The 17910-nt window shown below is 34.0% G+C and overlaps 2 protein-coding genes across 2 annotated transcripts in view; both read left to right on the forward strand.

The window, feature by feature from the left end:
• The window catches only part of LOC108374614 (F-actin-uncapping protein LRRC16A-like), a gene marked incomplete at its 5' end in the record, with an annotated part of 22589 nt that extends 6976 nt beyond the window's left edge, over positions 1-15613 (forward strand). Inside the window, 8 exon segments of the mRNA XM_017630593.1 lie at positions 4663-4734; positions 5899-5919; positions 7267-7861; positions 7944-8315; positions 8396-8449; positions 9897-9953; positions 10284-10846; positions 12892-15613. Coding sequence (XP_017486082.1) covers positions 4663-4734; positions 5899-5919; positions 7267-7861; positions 7944-8315; positions 8396-8449; positions 9897-9953; positions 10284-10846; positions 12892-12981 — 1824 coding nt within the window.
• A 1185-nt stretch (positions 15614-16798) lies between these two features.
• Positions 16799-17876, forward strand: LOC108374615 (probable U2 small nuclear ribonucleoprotein A'). The gene has a single exon (XM_017630595.1). The coding sequence runs from the start codon at positions 16978-16980 to the stop codon at positions 17773-17775; it is 798 nt and encodes a 265-aa protein (XP_017486084.1). The 5' UTR covers positions 16799-16977; the 3' UTR covers positions 17776-17876.
• Positions 17877-17910: the final 34 nt, after the last annotated feature.

Genomic DNA, 17910 nt, shown 5'->3' on the forward strand with positions numbered 1-17910 from the left:
GTTACAGTCCGATTTCGCCCATTTTCAATACCAACCTACCTTGGATTAACAGAAACCTACATACCAAATTTCGTTGAGATATCTAAATTTTTGCTCGAGTTATCGTGTACACGGACGGACAGACGGACGGACAGACAGACATGGCTTAATCGATTTCTCTATTCATTCTGAGCATTTATGTATACATTTGTCTATATCTATCTCGATTCGTTTTGGCTGTTACAAACAACCGTTATATGAACAAAATTAATATACCCTTATGCACAAGTGCGCTCGGGTATAAAAACCACTTTTAGTTTATCACTTAAATGTTGTGATCTGAGATATACAATGAATCATGCCGCCTAAAACAACTGCAATTCCATGGCGGACGTTATGAATATTCGCCGCAGAGCATTACCTCAACGGACCACACAAACACTATTCGGCTTAGGAGAAATAAAAAAATCTAAAACAATGATAAGACATTGGTACAACATTGCCAATGCCATTACCACCGCCAGTGCCTACATATTTATAAATCTATACTCTCCTATTATCTATACTCTTTTATTATCTATACTCTTTTATTATCTATACTCTTCTATTATCTATTACATACATACAACAATTTTTGTGGGGAATTGTAATTCGATGAAATGTATCCTAATCAATCAATAAGAAAATTTACGATTTGTTTATTAGATACGGGCTTTTGCATTTGAGACGAGAATATATACATGCATAAAACAAAAATTATATAGTATGTATGTCTGCAGTTGCGTCCTAAAACGCTTTACCCATCATATCTAATTTTGGCACACGTACTGCAAATTTTCATACAGCATATCCCCGAAGTATTTGTGGTAGATTACTATATTTTGGTATGGAGATATTTGAAAGAAAATCCATACTCATAGAAAAAAGTCACTCTACTTCAATATACTTCTTATATTTATTAAGTGAAAAAATATTCGCCGTCTTAGTCTTCTGCCGCCTTCATTTCTTCTTAACTCGAAAATCTTCGTGCTAGGAGGTTTTTCTTCAAATTTAGAGAGCAGGAAGTAATCGCTGGGGGGCAGGTCTGGACTGTATTGTAGGCGGTTGATTTCTTCAAATCCAGTCTCGGCCAGGGCACGCCTCGCAACTCACCTATTATGCACGGGTGCATTGTCTCCCAAAAACTGAACTCCTTTGGCCTCTCCGTTTTTGGACAACCACTAGACGTACTTTTGTCAACAATGTGGCTTACTGGTCTCCGTTCATTGTAGTTTTTTTTTTAGAAAGATAGTCGATGAACGAAAAACCTTCACAATCAAAAAAAAAAAAGGTGGTGACGGAAGTGTTTGGACATCCTAACCCGGGACATCTTCCAGCGACTCCCTGTCATGCTTAAGTTCTCGGCTCCAACGTTTGATGGTGGTAAATGAAGGTCCAGACTCCCCATACATTGTAGACATCTCTTCAACTGTTTTCTTCGGCGTTTTGTTTTCTTTGTGAGGATCCCCAAAGGTACTTAGGCTCAAAACTTGACGGCCTCTCTTCGTATATGCATTTGTATTCGTGTTCGTTTTCGTCTTTATTTATGATCATTTGTCGCTTTGTGTTGCAGATATCTTAGTTTTCTTACGCATTCTATATGTCTCGCTGTTATGTGGCAGCGCTTATTCAGCGCTACTTTGGCCATTTATCGTGCGTTGCACTGCGTCTGTCTTAATATTGGTTTCATAAATATTTGTCGGCAGTGGTGTATCAAACGGTTTTGCAAAGAGGGTACGTCGATTTCCTTTACTTAGGGTCTATATACAAATGTTGTGCATACATATGTAAGATGCAGCATTTTTGCTTAGTCACGGTTGTTTTTATCTTGTTGAAAAATAAAAAATATACAACAATTAATACTTACAGACATATATCGTCACCTTAATTCACAAAGGCCCTAATCAACGTTTTTTGTTATTTTACAGAAGCAAAAAACATTCTAAAATGAGTACCAAAAACAGGGAGGGGTTTTTTAAAATGTGGCATATAACTCCGTTGTTCTTGGTTCTAAGACTTCAAAATTTTTGCTGTAGGTGTACTTGAATACATCCTACCGAAATCTGCGAAAAACGCAGTTTTGAAAAAAAGTGTCGGTTAGGGCCTTTGTGAATTAAGGTAACATCGATATACATTCTTATCCCACTTAATAACTTTCACCATTTGCTACTAAATTATACTAACATTTTTAATTTTGCGAACATATTTGGGGATGAACCTAACCTAAATATGTACATTCTCCATTTAAAAACAAAAAAATCTTACGCTCCGGTCAAACATGCTTTTATATCCACTTATCGCCATTTCTTATCAATCTTGATTATAATATCCGTTAAAAATTCGATAATATGCGCAATATACTGCTGCTGCTCAATAAGATTTCTGTTAACAAAGGAGTTTAAAATACTAATTCAAACCTACTCCATGTTAGTAGAAAATATCTCCAGTGGTGTGCATATATTGTGGTAACTAAAGAAGCGGTGGCAACACAAATAATGTTAAAAAGGAGCCTTTTGCGTTGGTATTAGGATGTGTTAAAGTAAAATGTCTATTTCCAAATAACTCAATCAAACTTAATTATATTCGTGCTAGTTAAAATGGGAAATTGTGTGAACTTCACCCAAAAATTCATAGCTAATAAAGTGAATCACCCGTCAACACGAGTCCGAGAGATAATAATTGCGAAAACAGTGTCAACCGTGAATGTAGGCATTACAAACAAATTTTACTTCAGCTTTTAATCCTTTACAAATCGAAGGTTTTTATGAAAATCTTACTTTATAAAGCTATTTGAATCATTTGCTTTCTGATTCGTTAGCTATAATACCCGGCTTGTTTAAAAAGAAAAAAAATTAGAAAATTACCACCAGTTTGAAATTTTCACTTTAAGTAAATTGATAAGACAAAGTAAATATTGCAATATTGGTGTCGGTTTAAGAAAGCTTACATATATACATACTATATGTATATGTTTATTTATGTATAAAAATATGTATATGGGGTAGTCTTTCTGAACATTACCCCCACTGCCCAATTTTTTCTTAACTTAAAACTTTTTTAAAAAATATGTAAAATCCATTAAATGGCACAAGCTTTCCAATGCCGACTGGCATTCAAATTCAGAAAGAACGGAAAATTTTACGTTCAGATGACATATCATATGTGGAGTTTCAATAATTTGTTCAAATGACATATCATATCGACTGCTGAGTGGAAGATCGACCTATCTCGGCAGTCAGTTCGAAAACGCCCTATCTCAAAAGACTTTTCAAGAACGCCCTATTTCAGAATTCGTTTCAAAAATGCCCTATCTCAGCTGCCGATCCAAACACGCCCTATATCGGCACATTTTCAATACATTTCTTCTTAAAAAAAAAAATCGATAAATGATGGTAATTTTTTCATCGATATGTGTTTGATCAGAAATGAGAACTTTTATTTTTTCCAGTCTGAAATAACAGTAAAAATTTTACTTTAATTTTTTCTATCAAAAATAAAAATAAAAATCTAACGACTTCATCTGGTTTTAAACGTTTTAACGAGTCCAATTTTAGCGGTTATTTTTGAATAAACTAATTAAAGTCAAACGTAAACTGTTATTTATGATCCGAAAAATAAAATTCAAATCTTAACTGTTATTAGTTAACGAAAAAATATAAGTCAAAAATTAACTTATTTTTGATCGAAAAAATTTAAATTAAATTTTAACTGCTATGTTTGATCGAAAAAAAAAAAGAAAATTAAAATTTTAACTCCTAATTTTTGATCAAAAACCTATCGATGGAAAAATAACGATTATTTATCAACTTTTTTGACAAAAAAACATAACAGTTACTTTCCTTGAAAAAAAATTTCGCCCATTTGAAAATATTTTTTCTCAAATTGTATAATTTTTGACATTATAGACCCTTACAAAAGAGCCGCACTAAGTTATCAATCACACCTTATTTAATATACTTTGTATGAATGTACATATGTCTGGAAATGGAGTAACTAAAGAAAAACTTTGTTTCCGAAAAATATCGGGCTAAATAAGGGCCATTCCATTGTGGCTGGTGAGACATTTGACTCTAGAATGTGATCAATCGCGAGGTATAACTTTGTCACCGGAACTTATACGCCACGCGATACGATATAAAAGCGAGATGAGTGTCGCTGTCGCGGTCGCACAAATATAAGTGTGCTGAGTTTAGATCGCTTCCTATCAAATCGCACGTACTCAGCATGTCGATGTTGGTTTATATTTATTTTTTAATATTTTTCAACAGATTAATAAAATGTTGTCGGTTAGCTATATGTCACTACCGAAATAGGCATAATTAATATATTTTGAAATGTATGTCGTTTTCCTCTTTTACATGGAATTACCCATAAGGCTTTTAGCATTGATGTATTTGCAATTTTTAATATGAATTTAGTTTCTTATTATATTTCATTTACATATGTATGTAGTTTGCTTCCCCCTTGTATACATATATTATATTCTTCTATTTGTTATTTTTTTTTACAAAATACTTAAGAAAAATTATAGACTCTTATAAAATACGTTTTGTTCTATTACACTTCCTGTGCAATAGCTGCTCTCTCTAAATCTTTCTCTTTAGTATTTCCAAACTAATATACATTTCCTTTTACGTTTTCTAGGATGGTGAAGGAATGATAATACGCCCTGGACGCGGTTCTGTTTTACCCAAAATGGGTCTGGAATCACCCTCCGTAAGTTTTTCCAACCTCAACACACACTTGCATAGACAGCAATTAGATATTACTAAAGCAAAAGTGTCATAGCTACATAGTTTACTATTTGCATATAGTATATTTTACAACCGAGGCGTGTTTCATAGCATTTCCCATTAAACATAAAAAATTACTAAATCAGCATTGAACAAAACTAATTGAATTGTTCGTACTGTTAAGCAAAATGTGGCAATTAAATTAAAATTGTGGTGCTAAATTTCCGAATTCATATAACTCCTTTTAGTAATTATTACAGCTTTATAAATGTATACCAATATTTTCCTAAAAATGAAACAAGAAAACACTACGGAACACGGCAGCCAAACGTAGCAAATAAACCACATATACCTATGTACATATGTACGCACACAAAGATATAGGTTAATATAGAAAATTGCAACATGCACTCGCAAATGGTCTTAAACAAATAAAGCAATTGCAAACTCATATATCCACCCACACTTACACTTATACATACATGTTAGCTAAAATAAATGTAAAGCAGTTTTTAGTAGAACACTGCATACCAAACATAGATCACACAACACAGATTTTAGATAGCAACAAAGAGATATATTGTTCCTCAAAAAATTAACAGCAGTTATCGTAATCATAAATCTATAAACACATACATACATATAAAATATATCTATGAACAAAGAGATTCAATTTAAATTAAAACATTTGTGTTTTGTTTTGTGTCTTCCCCTTTCTACGTCAAAAATAAAAAAAAAAAAAACCAAAAAAAATCATACGCGCAATCTTCATCACTCGCATTGCATCTCCTTCTCGCTGTATGTATGTACTATGAATGTTTGTATGAACCTTGGCTTATCTCTCCACCAAAAACATTAAATAACGGGCTCCGTTTCTTTTGAAATCATTGAACTCTATAATTACATTTATACATTTGAAACTATAATTGATTCAAAAAAACATTTTTTTTTTAATAAATATTCTTTTTTCATTAAACATTCTTGCCTTTCCACCAATAATTCGAGGTCAAAATTAAATATTAACAACCAACATTCTTCACATACCTACATGCAAAATTTGTCGAAAATGCTTAAAACGCAAAAAATTATTAAACTAAAACCAAAACACTACAAAACAAATCAAACCACAAAATGTTCACTCATAAAGAAATTGGAATATCTGAACCTTGTAAGTAGTGTGCTTCATATTAAAGACATTAAAGTGCATAACTGCCTGCATTCGCTTCATTTTTAAGTTGGCATGCTTGCACTGGATGCAGCTAGTTTTTTTTTTTATACATGATCAAATACATATATTATATCTGTGCAGTAATTATACATAATTTTTTATTTTGCATTTTATACATCTAAATATTTATGTACATACAGTCTTTTAGTAAATGAGCGATATATTTTTTTTATTTTAAGTATTGGTTTTTCTTAGATTAGTTTAAAAACCAACCAAAAACTAGTTGATCAAAAATTTAAAGACAGTTATAATTACAAGTATGTATATCAAATCCTTAAAACACACCGATATAAAAAATTGTGCTAAACTTGGTTAAAAAAAACTATACAGAACTGTTAATTTAAATCTTTGAATCAATAAATTTTTTAGAAAATTTCTTTTGGAGACAAACCGGTTTCGGCGTTGTGCTATCTTTAGTGTAATTTTTTGTCCCATACTAATTTGGTTTATTAACGGTCCTCCTAAGTATTATATGAGAATTGGAGTCGATTATGTTTTTTGCTTAAAAATTACTTTTTTTATTTTTTCGTTTTATGGTATTTCATGTAATAGTTTCAAGTTAATTAAATTTTTTAGCAGACTTCACAAAAAGGAGAAGGTTATCAATTCGTCGGGATATTTTTATTTATATGCTACCGCATAACTTTGGACCATGTTATCCAATTTCTATAATTCTTCCCATTTGGTTTACCATCTGTCTATGCTATAAGTTCACTCGAAACCGAACCTTGTATACCCGGCGCACGTCTTTATAAAATCTATCGTTTTTTGTTTTCTATTTTTTATTGTTTAAATAAACATTAACTAAATTTGATTTGTATGATTTACATAACATTCACAATTTCCTTTATGATTGCAATAAATGATGTTTACTTTTAAGCACTCAAAGGTATCAGTACGATTTTTTTCTAATTACTTAATTTTTTTCCTTTTGTAATCAATGCCTTTCGTACAGTCAACCTTCATTTCGCATCCATTTGATTAAAAGGCATCGTATATAAATATTAACACTTAATCTAATCCTAACACTTTATTTCAGTTTTTTTTTAAAGAGGATTAGCTGAAGATTTTTATTGTGTTGAAACAAAAATATGTATATACATACATATGTACATATATCTACACATTAAAACTGTTCAGCAAATCCTCGTTGGCTTTTCTCTATCATCTCTCTCTCACTGTGCTCTACTTTCGTTTTGTTTGCACACTTGTCCCATTTTCTCGATTGTAAAGCACTTAACTACATCATTACTTTCTCTCTTCCTTCCCTTCCTTTTTTTTGTACAGGCCACACCACATATGCCCACCAAGCGTCGTTCGGTTGCGCGTAAAGTGCGTCCCCAGTCCGTCGTTGAGAATTTGAGCTTGGGACATATACCCGATCTGCTTGAATCGCCCTCTTCCCATCGCTCCTCAACACAACTTTCAGCGCGTGATTCGAATGGTACAGGCGCTAGCATCGCAGGCACCACCATTGGCAGTGGCAATGCCATGGATGATTTGGGTGTCGATGAATGCGGCGACTCAATAACAGAACTGCCCAGTGCATCATTTCAACTTCAGCACTTGGTTAAAGGGCGACCGAAACGCGCAAAGACGCGCGCACCCACACGACCACTCGTTGCTGTTGATAACAGCGCCGGGCCGAGCACCAAAGAAATTGGCGAGGGTTTGGATTTATTCTTCCGTCCCGGTTCAGTAACGCCAACCACACTGACGCCACTCATTTCACCCACCTCTGAAGAGTGCAGCTCATTATCGTTTGTCGATAGTCCGACAATGAGTCGCGATGGCAACGGTCATTTGACATCCGAGGAGACCACACCTATCTTGGAGGAACGCAGGCCGATCAAGTTGGATCGTCAGTCACCATTACTGAAGGGTAAATGGAAAAACATAAAATTTCGTTAGTTGTCCTCGACACATACTCATATAAGTACATATGTATTTTTTAATAACTTCAGGCATACCCTGGACTACACGTTCACGTTCCACAGATAATTTGGAAAAGTATTCACCCTTGATTGGACGAAAATCGCCGTTAGTTAAAATGCGCACTGAAGGTGGCACCGCTGCGACGGGTGAGGACACGAATTCTGTGCTGAAAGCGCCGGAACGAGAGAATAAGATGCGTTCACCTAGCAGCGATTCGATTCGTAGTCACACAGGTGTCGACGGCATCAGCGTGAAGACAACAAATGGTATTATACGCACACCAATTATCCTACAGAAACCACGTCCCTGGTCAGTGGTGGGTAGTGAACCCAAAGCGCCTGGTGCTAATGACTTTCAAGGCAGTGATTCGAGCAAGACAACGCCAGAGAAACTAGACGAAGGTATATATCCATATATATATATGAAGTAAATATTTTATGTTTAAATAATTAAATTTCATTTTAATCACTCAATATTTTAGATGCCGAATCGTTATCGTTTAGTCAAAGCAGCAACAATGTTGGCAACGCGACAGGTAAGCTATGCTTTAATATCATAATTTTTTGTATCTGACAAGTATCGGATAATAATGTATATACAATATAAAAAACTCTTGATCAGGAGTGGCAGTCCTTTACCGTGTTTCAATCTGGTAGTATTCTTTTTATATAGACGTGACTGTTACCGATACGTACGAATAAGTTGTTATTATTTTCTGCCATATCATAAAAATTTACCCAAAGAGGTTTTGGGTAATATTGCTTTAGTTAGTAACAGTCCTTGATCAGATATAAATTTGGGTCGTTCCGGATATACGGTTTTCACATGAGGCGATTTTACAGGCAACTTTTAGTTGAAACCAACAATCGCCTGGCGTGAACGGCCTTTCAACTAATCGTTTCCAATGGAGTTGGGGTACGACCAACTTTTAATTCAACTAATCGCCTCTAAAATTGCATGGAAAATAGCTTCATGTGAACACCATTATACATAGATCCTATTGTCTTAAGAACGCGTAAGCATCAGTTGTCATTAGTAATGCCGCACGAAGTCGCTTTGTTGGACTGTATATGATTAACTTAGTGTGAGGGGGAGGACCAGGTTGTATGCATAGGCCATGCAGAGTCCCAAAGGCTGTAGCTCCGCGGCTTTTGCCTTGCGAAAAACTCCCGAAGAGTAGGGTGATGCATCAATCTAGGTGAGCATGATTTTGGGTGCCATCAACTTTTTACTTTGGTAAGTTTTTTATGTAACATTTGAGAAGTGTATATATTTATGCACATATTTTTATGAGGGTTTACCGAAAGTGCATCATGGATTTAGGCATTTGTTGTTTGAGATTCAATGAACGGTTGTTGTTAGTGCTGTTGTTGTTGTTGTAGCGGCTACAACAACTCCGCCGCGATCGGCTAGTCTCTCAGTCGTTGCCGTCAAGCTCATCTAACGGGAGATCCAAGAAGCGTGCAGCCTCTATAGGGTCTGTCCATAGGGACAGAGGCGTCAGTTGAGTGGGGGTTTTGTGCACATGCGAAGAGATGTTTCGAGTCGTTGGGTTTCTCTCCGCATGCCGGAGACTCATTTGGCACAGTGTGCTCAGATACGAGTTTACGGTATTAACCACCCCTTCACATACATGCCTACTCCAACCAACGCATATAACACCCCACTTTTTTTTCTTCCAAATCCGTCGAAAAATGACGTTTACTGGGCCTACGGTAAGGTGATCTTAAGCACCTAATAGACTCACTTATTTCATCTAGGCTTAGTAATGTGATACAGCAACCACAAAACAAATGGAAACATTTTCATAGGCAAATTCGTTATGTCCACCGGAGTGCAATTTTTTTAAACGATTTGTGCTTACTCATTTTATATGTACATACTATGCATACATACATATGTATGTAGTATATTGTATTAGTATTTCTTATTACACGTATTTTTAAAAATTTTAAATAAAATAATCTGCAACTTTGCCGTAGGAGCCGCATTGGAGAAAAAGTCTGTACGGGAGCTTGCAGCTGGCCTGAATCGCTTAGGTAAGCAAACTATCTTTATTTTCTAAAATATTAGTTTCATTATACCGCATCCTTAAATGATGAAATTGCATCCTTTGAATGTTTAGAAAACCAATTTATTGAAAGGAAACTTTTAAAATGTTAGGTGGATAAGTGAAATGTTTTTAATTTATTTACATTTGCACGAGTTTTTTATTTGTGGTACTTCTCTCACCACAAATATGTATACCTAAATTCTTTTGATTTATCTTTCCCGTTCTTTATTTTTTTCTTTTCGTTTTTACTTATGCCACATATCTGTTCCTTATTCCTTTATTTCATTTTATTGGCATGCAAATCGAAACAATATAGAACTCCCAATGAAACCACAAGCGCTACCGAGAACATTACTCACCAGCGCCTCAGCGATATCCAAATCAGCTTCCACTTCGCACATCACTAGCACGAACAGCAGTAGCATAAATAGCAACAATGTTTTATATAGCACCAGCAGCAGTAGCAACAGCAGCGGTAGTCGTAGCCGCAGTAGCAGCACGACCACCACAACCACAACAATGTTGCAGACTCAACGCATGAAAATTACAACTAATAGCAGCAGCAGCTCTACAACTACGACAAGTGCCGCAAATGCAACTGCAACAAATGACAGCGACAATCATGAAACACTGCTCACCAAAACCATTATCACTGAGAATGGCAATGGCAGCAGCAGCAGTAGTTTCATTACAAATGAAATTATCAACATACGTAATGGCATCAATAGCAATTCCACCAACCGTGACAGCACCAATACGAATGCAAGTGATACCAGCGTCAGTGAGCGATTCAGCAGTGGCAGCAATGCTTCGAGTTTAGGCATTCCAGTTGGTGGCTTCAAGCGCATTGCGGGCAAAGAGATTTCTACTTTATTCGAGGTTTGAACCAAAGATTGGCTTTAATTTGTGACAAAAATGTGCTTTTGAAAATGTTATAAAACCAAAAATGAATTTAATGAAAAGCATTCGCTAACATCAAAACGCTTTCAATGTGTTATGGCCTATTAACGGCGGTCTAAAAAAACTATAACATGCGTATATCCTTTTCATTGCTGTTCAGTGTCTGTCTAACATGCGGTAATCATCCAATATTAGTACAATTATCAGCGCAGGAGCTACAGCATACATGTGACTGAATTTGAAAAGGTGCTAAGCTTATGCAAAAAAAAAAACATCATAATATTTATTCATCAATACATGCGTATATGTTAATGCTTAGAGGAGAGTGAATAATTTTTAAGGGTATGTTTTAATACATTGCTGCTCTTTGTTCATCATCAAAATTGCTACAAAAGAAATTATTAATCTTAAAGTGACTGTAAACATTGTTTTCGCGCTTCAACATAAAATCGCTTTCGACGCTCATTATTGTGTTATTGTTTCGTACGTTATGCATAAGTTGACATTAACTAACATTTGTGTTATAACATTCTTAAGCTTTGAGTTTAATATTTTTTATTGTTGTTTCTTATATCTTTATTACATATGTATGTATGTGTATACATATGTGCATATATGCATGTATGTAAGGTCTTAAATGACATAAGTATTTTTTAAAAGTTATTTTTTAATTATTCCGCGAGTTTTCTCTAAGATACACCTATTTGCCAAAAAAGTCAAACCCTTGCCTTAAAAGAATTTTCTTCCGGTTTCATATTTCGAGTAAATTTCTCGAATGTGATTTGGCCAACTTTTCTGGTATCAACATAGTGCCTTCCTGAGTTTCGTGAGACTAACAGCCCTATCCCCACGCCAATGAAAAAACTCAACGGCTGACTATAGTCTTTACTACTGCGCCTAATACTATGCTCTAAATTTATTTTAAGCTCTCTAATGGTGACAATTTTCTTTGTTATTGTTATGACCTACTGAGTATGTGACAACGGCAAAACAATGTTTATATTTGTTTTAGGCCCAGTAGTTTTGACAATAAATTTGAATTTTATCAATGTTGTGGTTTAACACCACTTAATATTTCTGATCCGATATGGCTCATATGCGGAATGTATATTACTTACATACGTGAAAAGGAATAACTTCACAAAAAGTTTTGGCAGATGGGCGGTAAAGGAGTCGAGATATTTGAAAATTCCGTATTTATGGTCTGATTTGCTTCATATTTATATTGTTATATTACTTAAATGGAAAGAAATAACCACAACAAATTTTTCCGTTAGGTGGTGCGGGGCTCGATTTTTTTATTAACCACTAATAAAAGCTTGTCTTTCAAATTTTTATTTTTTTTTTTAATTACTTGGTTCACAAACGTATTAGAAAATTTATGTAACCAATAACAATTATAAGATAAGTATTTGGCGCTTATACTTTTGTTAAATGTCTGGCCGAGCTTCCACTTCAATTTGTAGCGTGCGTACTGATGTTACGACACAAATGAAGGGATCTTCAATTTTACGCCGCCTCCGAACGGTAAATGGTTTTTATGAGAAGCTATTTTCAAGGCTGAAATTCACTCGGATGTTTGCCATTGCCTGCCGCGGAGCAACCACTGCTAAAAAAAACTTCTAATTCTAGATGTCGATCGGACTGGGGATTGAAAGAAAACTAGAGAAGGGATCATTTTACATTCTATAAAGTGGTTATATCAACAGTTTACACTTTTTCATCACATCACATAAACTTTTGTCTGTTCAGCACTTCCCTAACCAGTCGTTGAGTGTTTAGAGTTATCTGGATATATTTTGTTATTTAATTTACAACAATAATTACTTCCCTAGATGTGAATATCTTAGGATTTATGTTTTTGAAGAACCTAAAAATGCATGTAGAAATTGATTCAAGAGCTATATGTGCATGTATGTATTTAGGAAATAAAATATAAATACTTTTTTTTATATATATAATTCATATACATACATATGTGCTGCTAAGTTTTATTTTTTTTATTTCCCAAATTGCTTTTCTAGGAGACATTAGTTGAAGGTCTACAACGCTCTTCGACGCGGCGAACATTTAGAGATACGCAATATACAAAAGAGGATGTTGTTGATTTGTGAGAAGTATGAAGAAAAAATATACGCGGAAAATAATGGCAGAACTTCAGCGAAGCATAGCTATGTAACGACAACATTAATATATGTTACCGATACACAATATATGCACAATTATGTATGTATGAACATCCATATGTAGTAAACAAATTGAACACAACTTAAACGGAAACAAATATTTCTTGAAGAAATATTTAGAGTTTTTAATGTTCAGCCAACTGGCATTGCACATTGACCAAAAGCCAATAATTTACACGAATAATAAAATGGTGCGAAAAAATATGTTAGAGAATATGTACCACATACAGTATCGGCCATATAATTAGCGCCCTCATTTCAGAGTGATATTGTTTGCCTTATGTTTATGTTTATTTATTTATTTTTAATAATTTTCAATTAAACTGCAGTGCATTCTTTAGCAGAGCGCATATAAACCCAAGTTTAAAACTTTGTAGAAAACTAAACCTTTTCAACAAATAATCCTCCAAATTTCAATTTTTTTCCGACGTGTTTTATATTTTTTTGAGTGGCAAACAATATCAATTTGAAATGGCGGGGTGCTAATGATATGACCGATACCGTATGTAAGTATATTTGAAAAAAAAAATAATAATAATTGCATGCAATCGATAGTTTCAAATTTATATGCGTCTACCATTTCTGCATTAGCTTATGATTTGTGCAATCACTCTGCGCCTTATTTTTTATACTAAAATCGAAATGTAAATTATTTTTTTATACTTCCATGCAAAAAACAGTGTGCTTATGTAAATTACTTCTAACTTTTTTTGGCATTATTTGCGTTTCGAGTGTATTTTAATGTAAAGTGTATTCATTACATATTTTTATGAAGAAAAACACGTGTAAAACCTTGTATTTATATAATTCTTATAGTTTTAATTTAACATTTAATTCTAATGCGATATGTAATGTGTTTCAATGATAATGCCGATGTTGATTCATATTTCACACTAAACACTAAAATTTACTTTAAATTAAATTTAAACATTTAAATGTGTGTGAGTGCGCGCGTTTTATATTAAACTAAACTTGTATGTATTTACATACATACATATGTTGATATATAATTCTATTAAGAATATGTATGTATGTATATGTATGGATTGATTTTAAGTGCCAATCATATTTTATGAACAACTAAATAACCAAGAATAAAGTGAATGAATAAAAATATAAAATTTAATAATATTAAAGTGTTAGAAAGGTATAAACCGAACAAAAAGTTTTCTTGATCTAAGGATTTCCAAGGATACGTACATACAACCAGACAACTAATGCAGTTTTACGAAGGTTTTGACAAAAGTTGGACAATTTATTAAAAAACATAAAATGAAATAATGTTTTATTATAACTGCTTCTATTCGATAAGCATTTCTGCAATACTTTTCGCGTGAATCCTGTAAAGAGTAAAAAGTGAGTAACAACCAAAAAGTTCGGGTACAATCTTACAACTTCATTCTCTACACAACTCTCCAAAAATCATGCTCTCATTTACAGGATTTTGGAGTACGGGATCTTTTTTCCTGTATCTTCCTGCAAGTTCGTGTAAAAACCTGTATGTTCATGGAGTACTGGATCATAGAGCTACAAAACTATCGATCGTATCGATAGTTTCCAATGTCAGATCACTATCGATAGTTGTAAATACTATCGAGTGATGAAATTCCCATTTATCTAAAGTGTCAAATTTGAAGAATTTGGGGCTGGCAATTGATTTGTGTAAGGAATATTAAAAATTTATCAAATGATTAGTTTTCTTTGGTAAAGAAAGAGAATTCCCTCATGTATTATTTCATGGAGCTTCACGGCCGGTTTGTTAAAATAAAAACAAATTTTATTTTTTCTCCCTCACTTACATATGTATATGCGTAAAGTTGGTTCTCCATATACAAAAAAATTTCAAAAAATGAAATTTACCTAGTAAATTTATTTGATACTATCGATAGTTATTTAGATCTAAACGATATTATCGACAGTTTTCCTTAAAATATCAAAACTATCGAATGGATGACTATCGATAGTTTTGAGGCTCTACTAGATCAGAGCTATTAATTTGGTATCACAGTCCCCTTTGTTTGGTAGCGTTTTTTATTATTATATTAAATTTCGAACGCTATCCCAAAACTTGAACTGAAGTGGATGAGAGCTCTGAAAACCTTAATTCAAAGTGACAATCTTAAAATATATACATATGTATGTATGTACATATGTATACTAATTATTTTCATAAAACTATTTTTAAACTACCGATGTGTTCCGAAAGTTAATCGAATTAGAGCGATAAATTAAAGAAATTTACTATACATGAATATTTAGAAATGCAAAAACTCCAAACGCATTTTTGTTATTTTGTTAACTTTTTGTATTGAAACGAGAAGCATGGAGTACCTACAAATTGAGAGAAACGCAGGACTTGGAATATTAGTAGAAAATTTCGAAGCATGAAAACAACGGTATATTGCACTGAGAAAAATGGTAGGTGCATGTTATGAATGTAGTACATATGTATGTTGGAGGTACACATGAAAACTTAACTAAACGTTGTTCAAAAGGCATACCACTAACTTTAAAATTGTATTTCAAGTTAATAAAGGTTCTGAGATGCAGTTATTTTTGAGAAGAGTTTTTTTTTGAACAACAGTAAATTTCAAGTCCCCACCTTAACAATTTAATGATAATGACATAAAAATTAAAAATCTACTGCACTGAAAACTTAAAAAGTTGATATGAAATTTTGAAATGGATAACAACTTAAAGAAAAAAAACCAACTTGAAACATAAAATAAAGAATCCAAGCCGAAAAAGGACAAATTAAACTATGTTTATAAAAGACGTAACTCAAATTGTAAAAAAAAACTTTGAAAAATAAATCTACATAAAGATTATAATATTTGCTGTTTTCTTATGTTCATCCACCCGCCCAACGTAGACGAGAATGCGTTAGTTTTAGAAATTTATACAAAACTTTCGCATACAAAACTGTTGAGAATGTTTTAAACTTCCCATAATATGTAGCTAGAAATATGTAGCTTGTGCCTGTGGTGCTACTTTCTGGTTAGCCAGTTGACATTGGTGGCGGCAAAGAAAGACGCGTTAACCTCTTTGACGGCGAAGAAAAACGCATAAACTTATTTTTGCGGTCAATTATGTTTGCGAGTGTAACAGTATACGAATTTTTTCACGCTTCCTTTTTTGCCGTCAAAACACCCGAGCGTCGTCATTTGTGTGACGATATTATTATCATTATTAATAAGTCGGAGATACTCGCGTTGCGACTTAAGATGATATATTTTTTACTAAATCCTAACTGTATTCACTCCAACCAACTCCAACCATAAGCTATTTAAAGAGCTCAGCTATTTGAACATCTCTGGCAAGTCTTTCGACTTCAACGGGAATTTTTGCACACGTTTGGAAAAGTCAAAAAATTAAAAGGAAGTGTCCCTCCAAAATTCATCGAAAAATGTATCACTTTTGATCCACTTGGCTCAAAACGGTCAAACTGCTAGTACAGATTCAACGCAATTAATACAAAAACAGGTATAACAGTGGTTTTTTTTAGTTAGTGTACATAATGACGAAGAAAAAAATGTTTGCACTAATTGGAGGACTAATTGTCCTTTGAATTAATTTATGCAAAAAAAAAATTAACAAATTTTTGTTTCGAGTTGGTCGCACTTAAGATATAGGTGTGCGATATAAAGTATCGTGTGCTACCCGCCTAAACTGGTTACCAATCGGAATTAATTCCTTCATATTACCCTGTAATGTCATGCCAGAACTTGGCTGCACTTACTTTTTTGACAATCGGTTTGTCAAATTAGTATTTTTTTTTTGCTATATCTGACGCCTGTCCTCATTGCGATTCGTGTATATTTTGCAGTTTATATGAGAAATCATAAAATTTTTAGCAAAACTAGACATATAATAGTGAAAAAGAATCAATAACACTGCCTAATATACAATACACAATTCAACAAAATGGTGAAGCTAACGCCGGAACTCATCAATCAATCAATGCAGTTTATAAATCCCTGCAGGGAGCGGGAATTGGATTTGCGCGGCTATAAAATACCACAAATCGAAAATTTGGGTGCCACACTAGATCAATTCGATACAATAGACCTGTCCGATAACGATCTGCGGAAATTAGATGGTATTCCGTATTTGCCGCGGCTGAAATGCTTACTTCTCAATAACAATCGCATCCTGCGCATTGGTGACGGTTTGCAAGAGGCAGTACCGAATTTGAGTTCAATTATTTTGACTGGTAACAATTTGCAGGACTTGAGTGATTTGGAGCCACTTGTGTCACTACCTCGTCTTGAAACACTCTGTTTACTTGTAAATCCAGTTTCAACAAAACCCTATTACCGCGAATATATGGCTTTTAAGTTTCCCCAGCTGCGTTTGCTCGACTTCAGGAAGATAAAAAGAAAAGATCGCACTGAAGCTCAAGAATATTTCCGCACAAAACAAGGCAAAGAAATGTTGAAAGAAGTGGCAAAGAAATCGAAACTTAATGCATCCGCGGCTGCGGCGGAAGCGGGAGGTAAAGTGTCTGCTGGTAATACAACGCGTATGGCTAATCCAGAAGATCTGCAACGCATCCGAGATGCAATTAAGAGAGCAAATTCGCTACAAGAAGTTGAGCGGCTTTCACGTATACTGCAAAGTGGTCAACTACCTGAAAACTTTGAGCTCGAATTAAGTCAGAATGGCACGACACCAAATGGCAATGTGACTGGTGGTAGTGGAATGGAAGCTATGGACTATTAGTGAAAATCGTTTCTAGGATAGTTGGTATGAAATAAAATTTCGAGTGAAAATTTGTGAAGTTTTGTAATAAATACCTAAATAGTAAAAAAGATACACAACTTTTGAATTAACGCAATGTAAACCATGGTGGAATTA

The sequence above is a fragment of the Rhagoletis zephyria genome, unplaced genomic scaffold (genome assembly GCF_001687245.7).
Source record: "Rhagoletis zephyria isolate East Lansing unplaced genomic scaffold, Rhagoletis_zephyria_1.1 Rzeph_scaffold_07914, whole genome shotgun sequence".
NCBI classification, from domain to species: Eukaryota; Metazoa; Arthropoda; class Insecta; order Diptera; family Tephritidae; genus Rhagoletis; species Rhagoletis zephyria.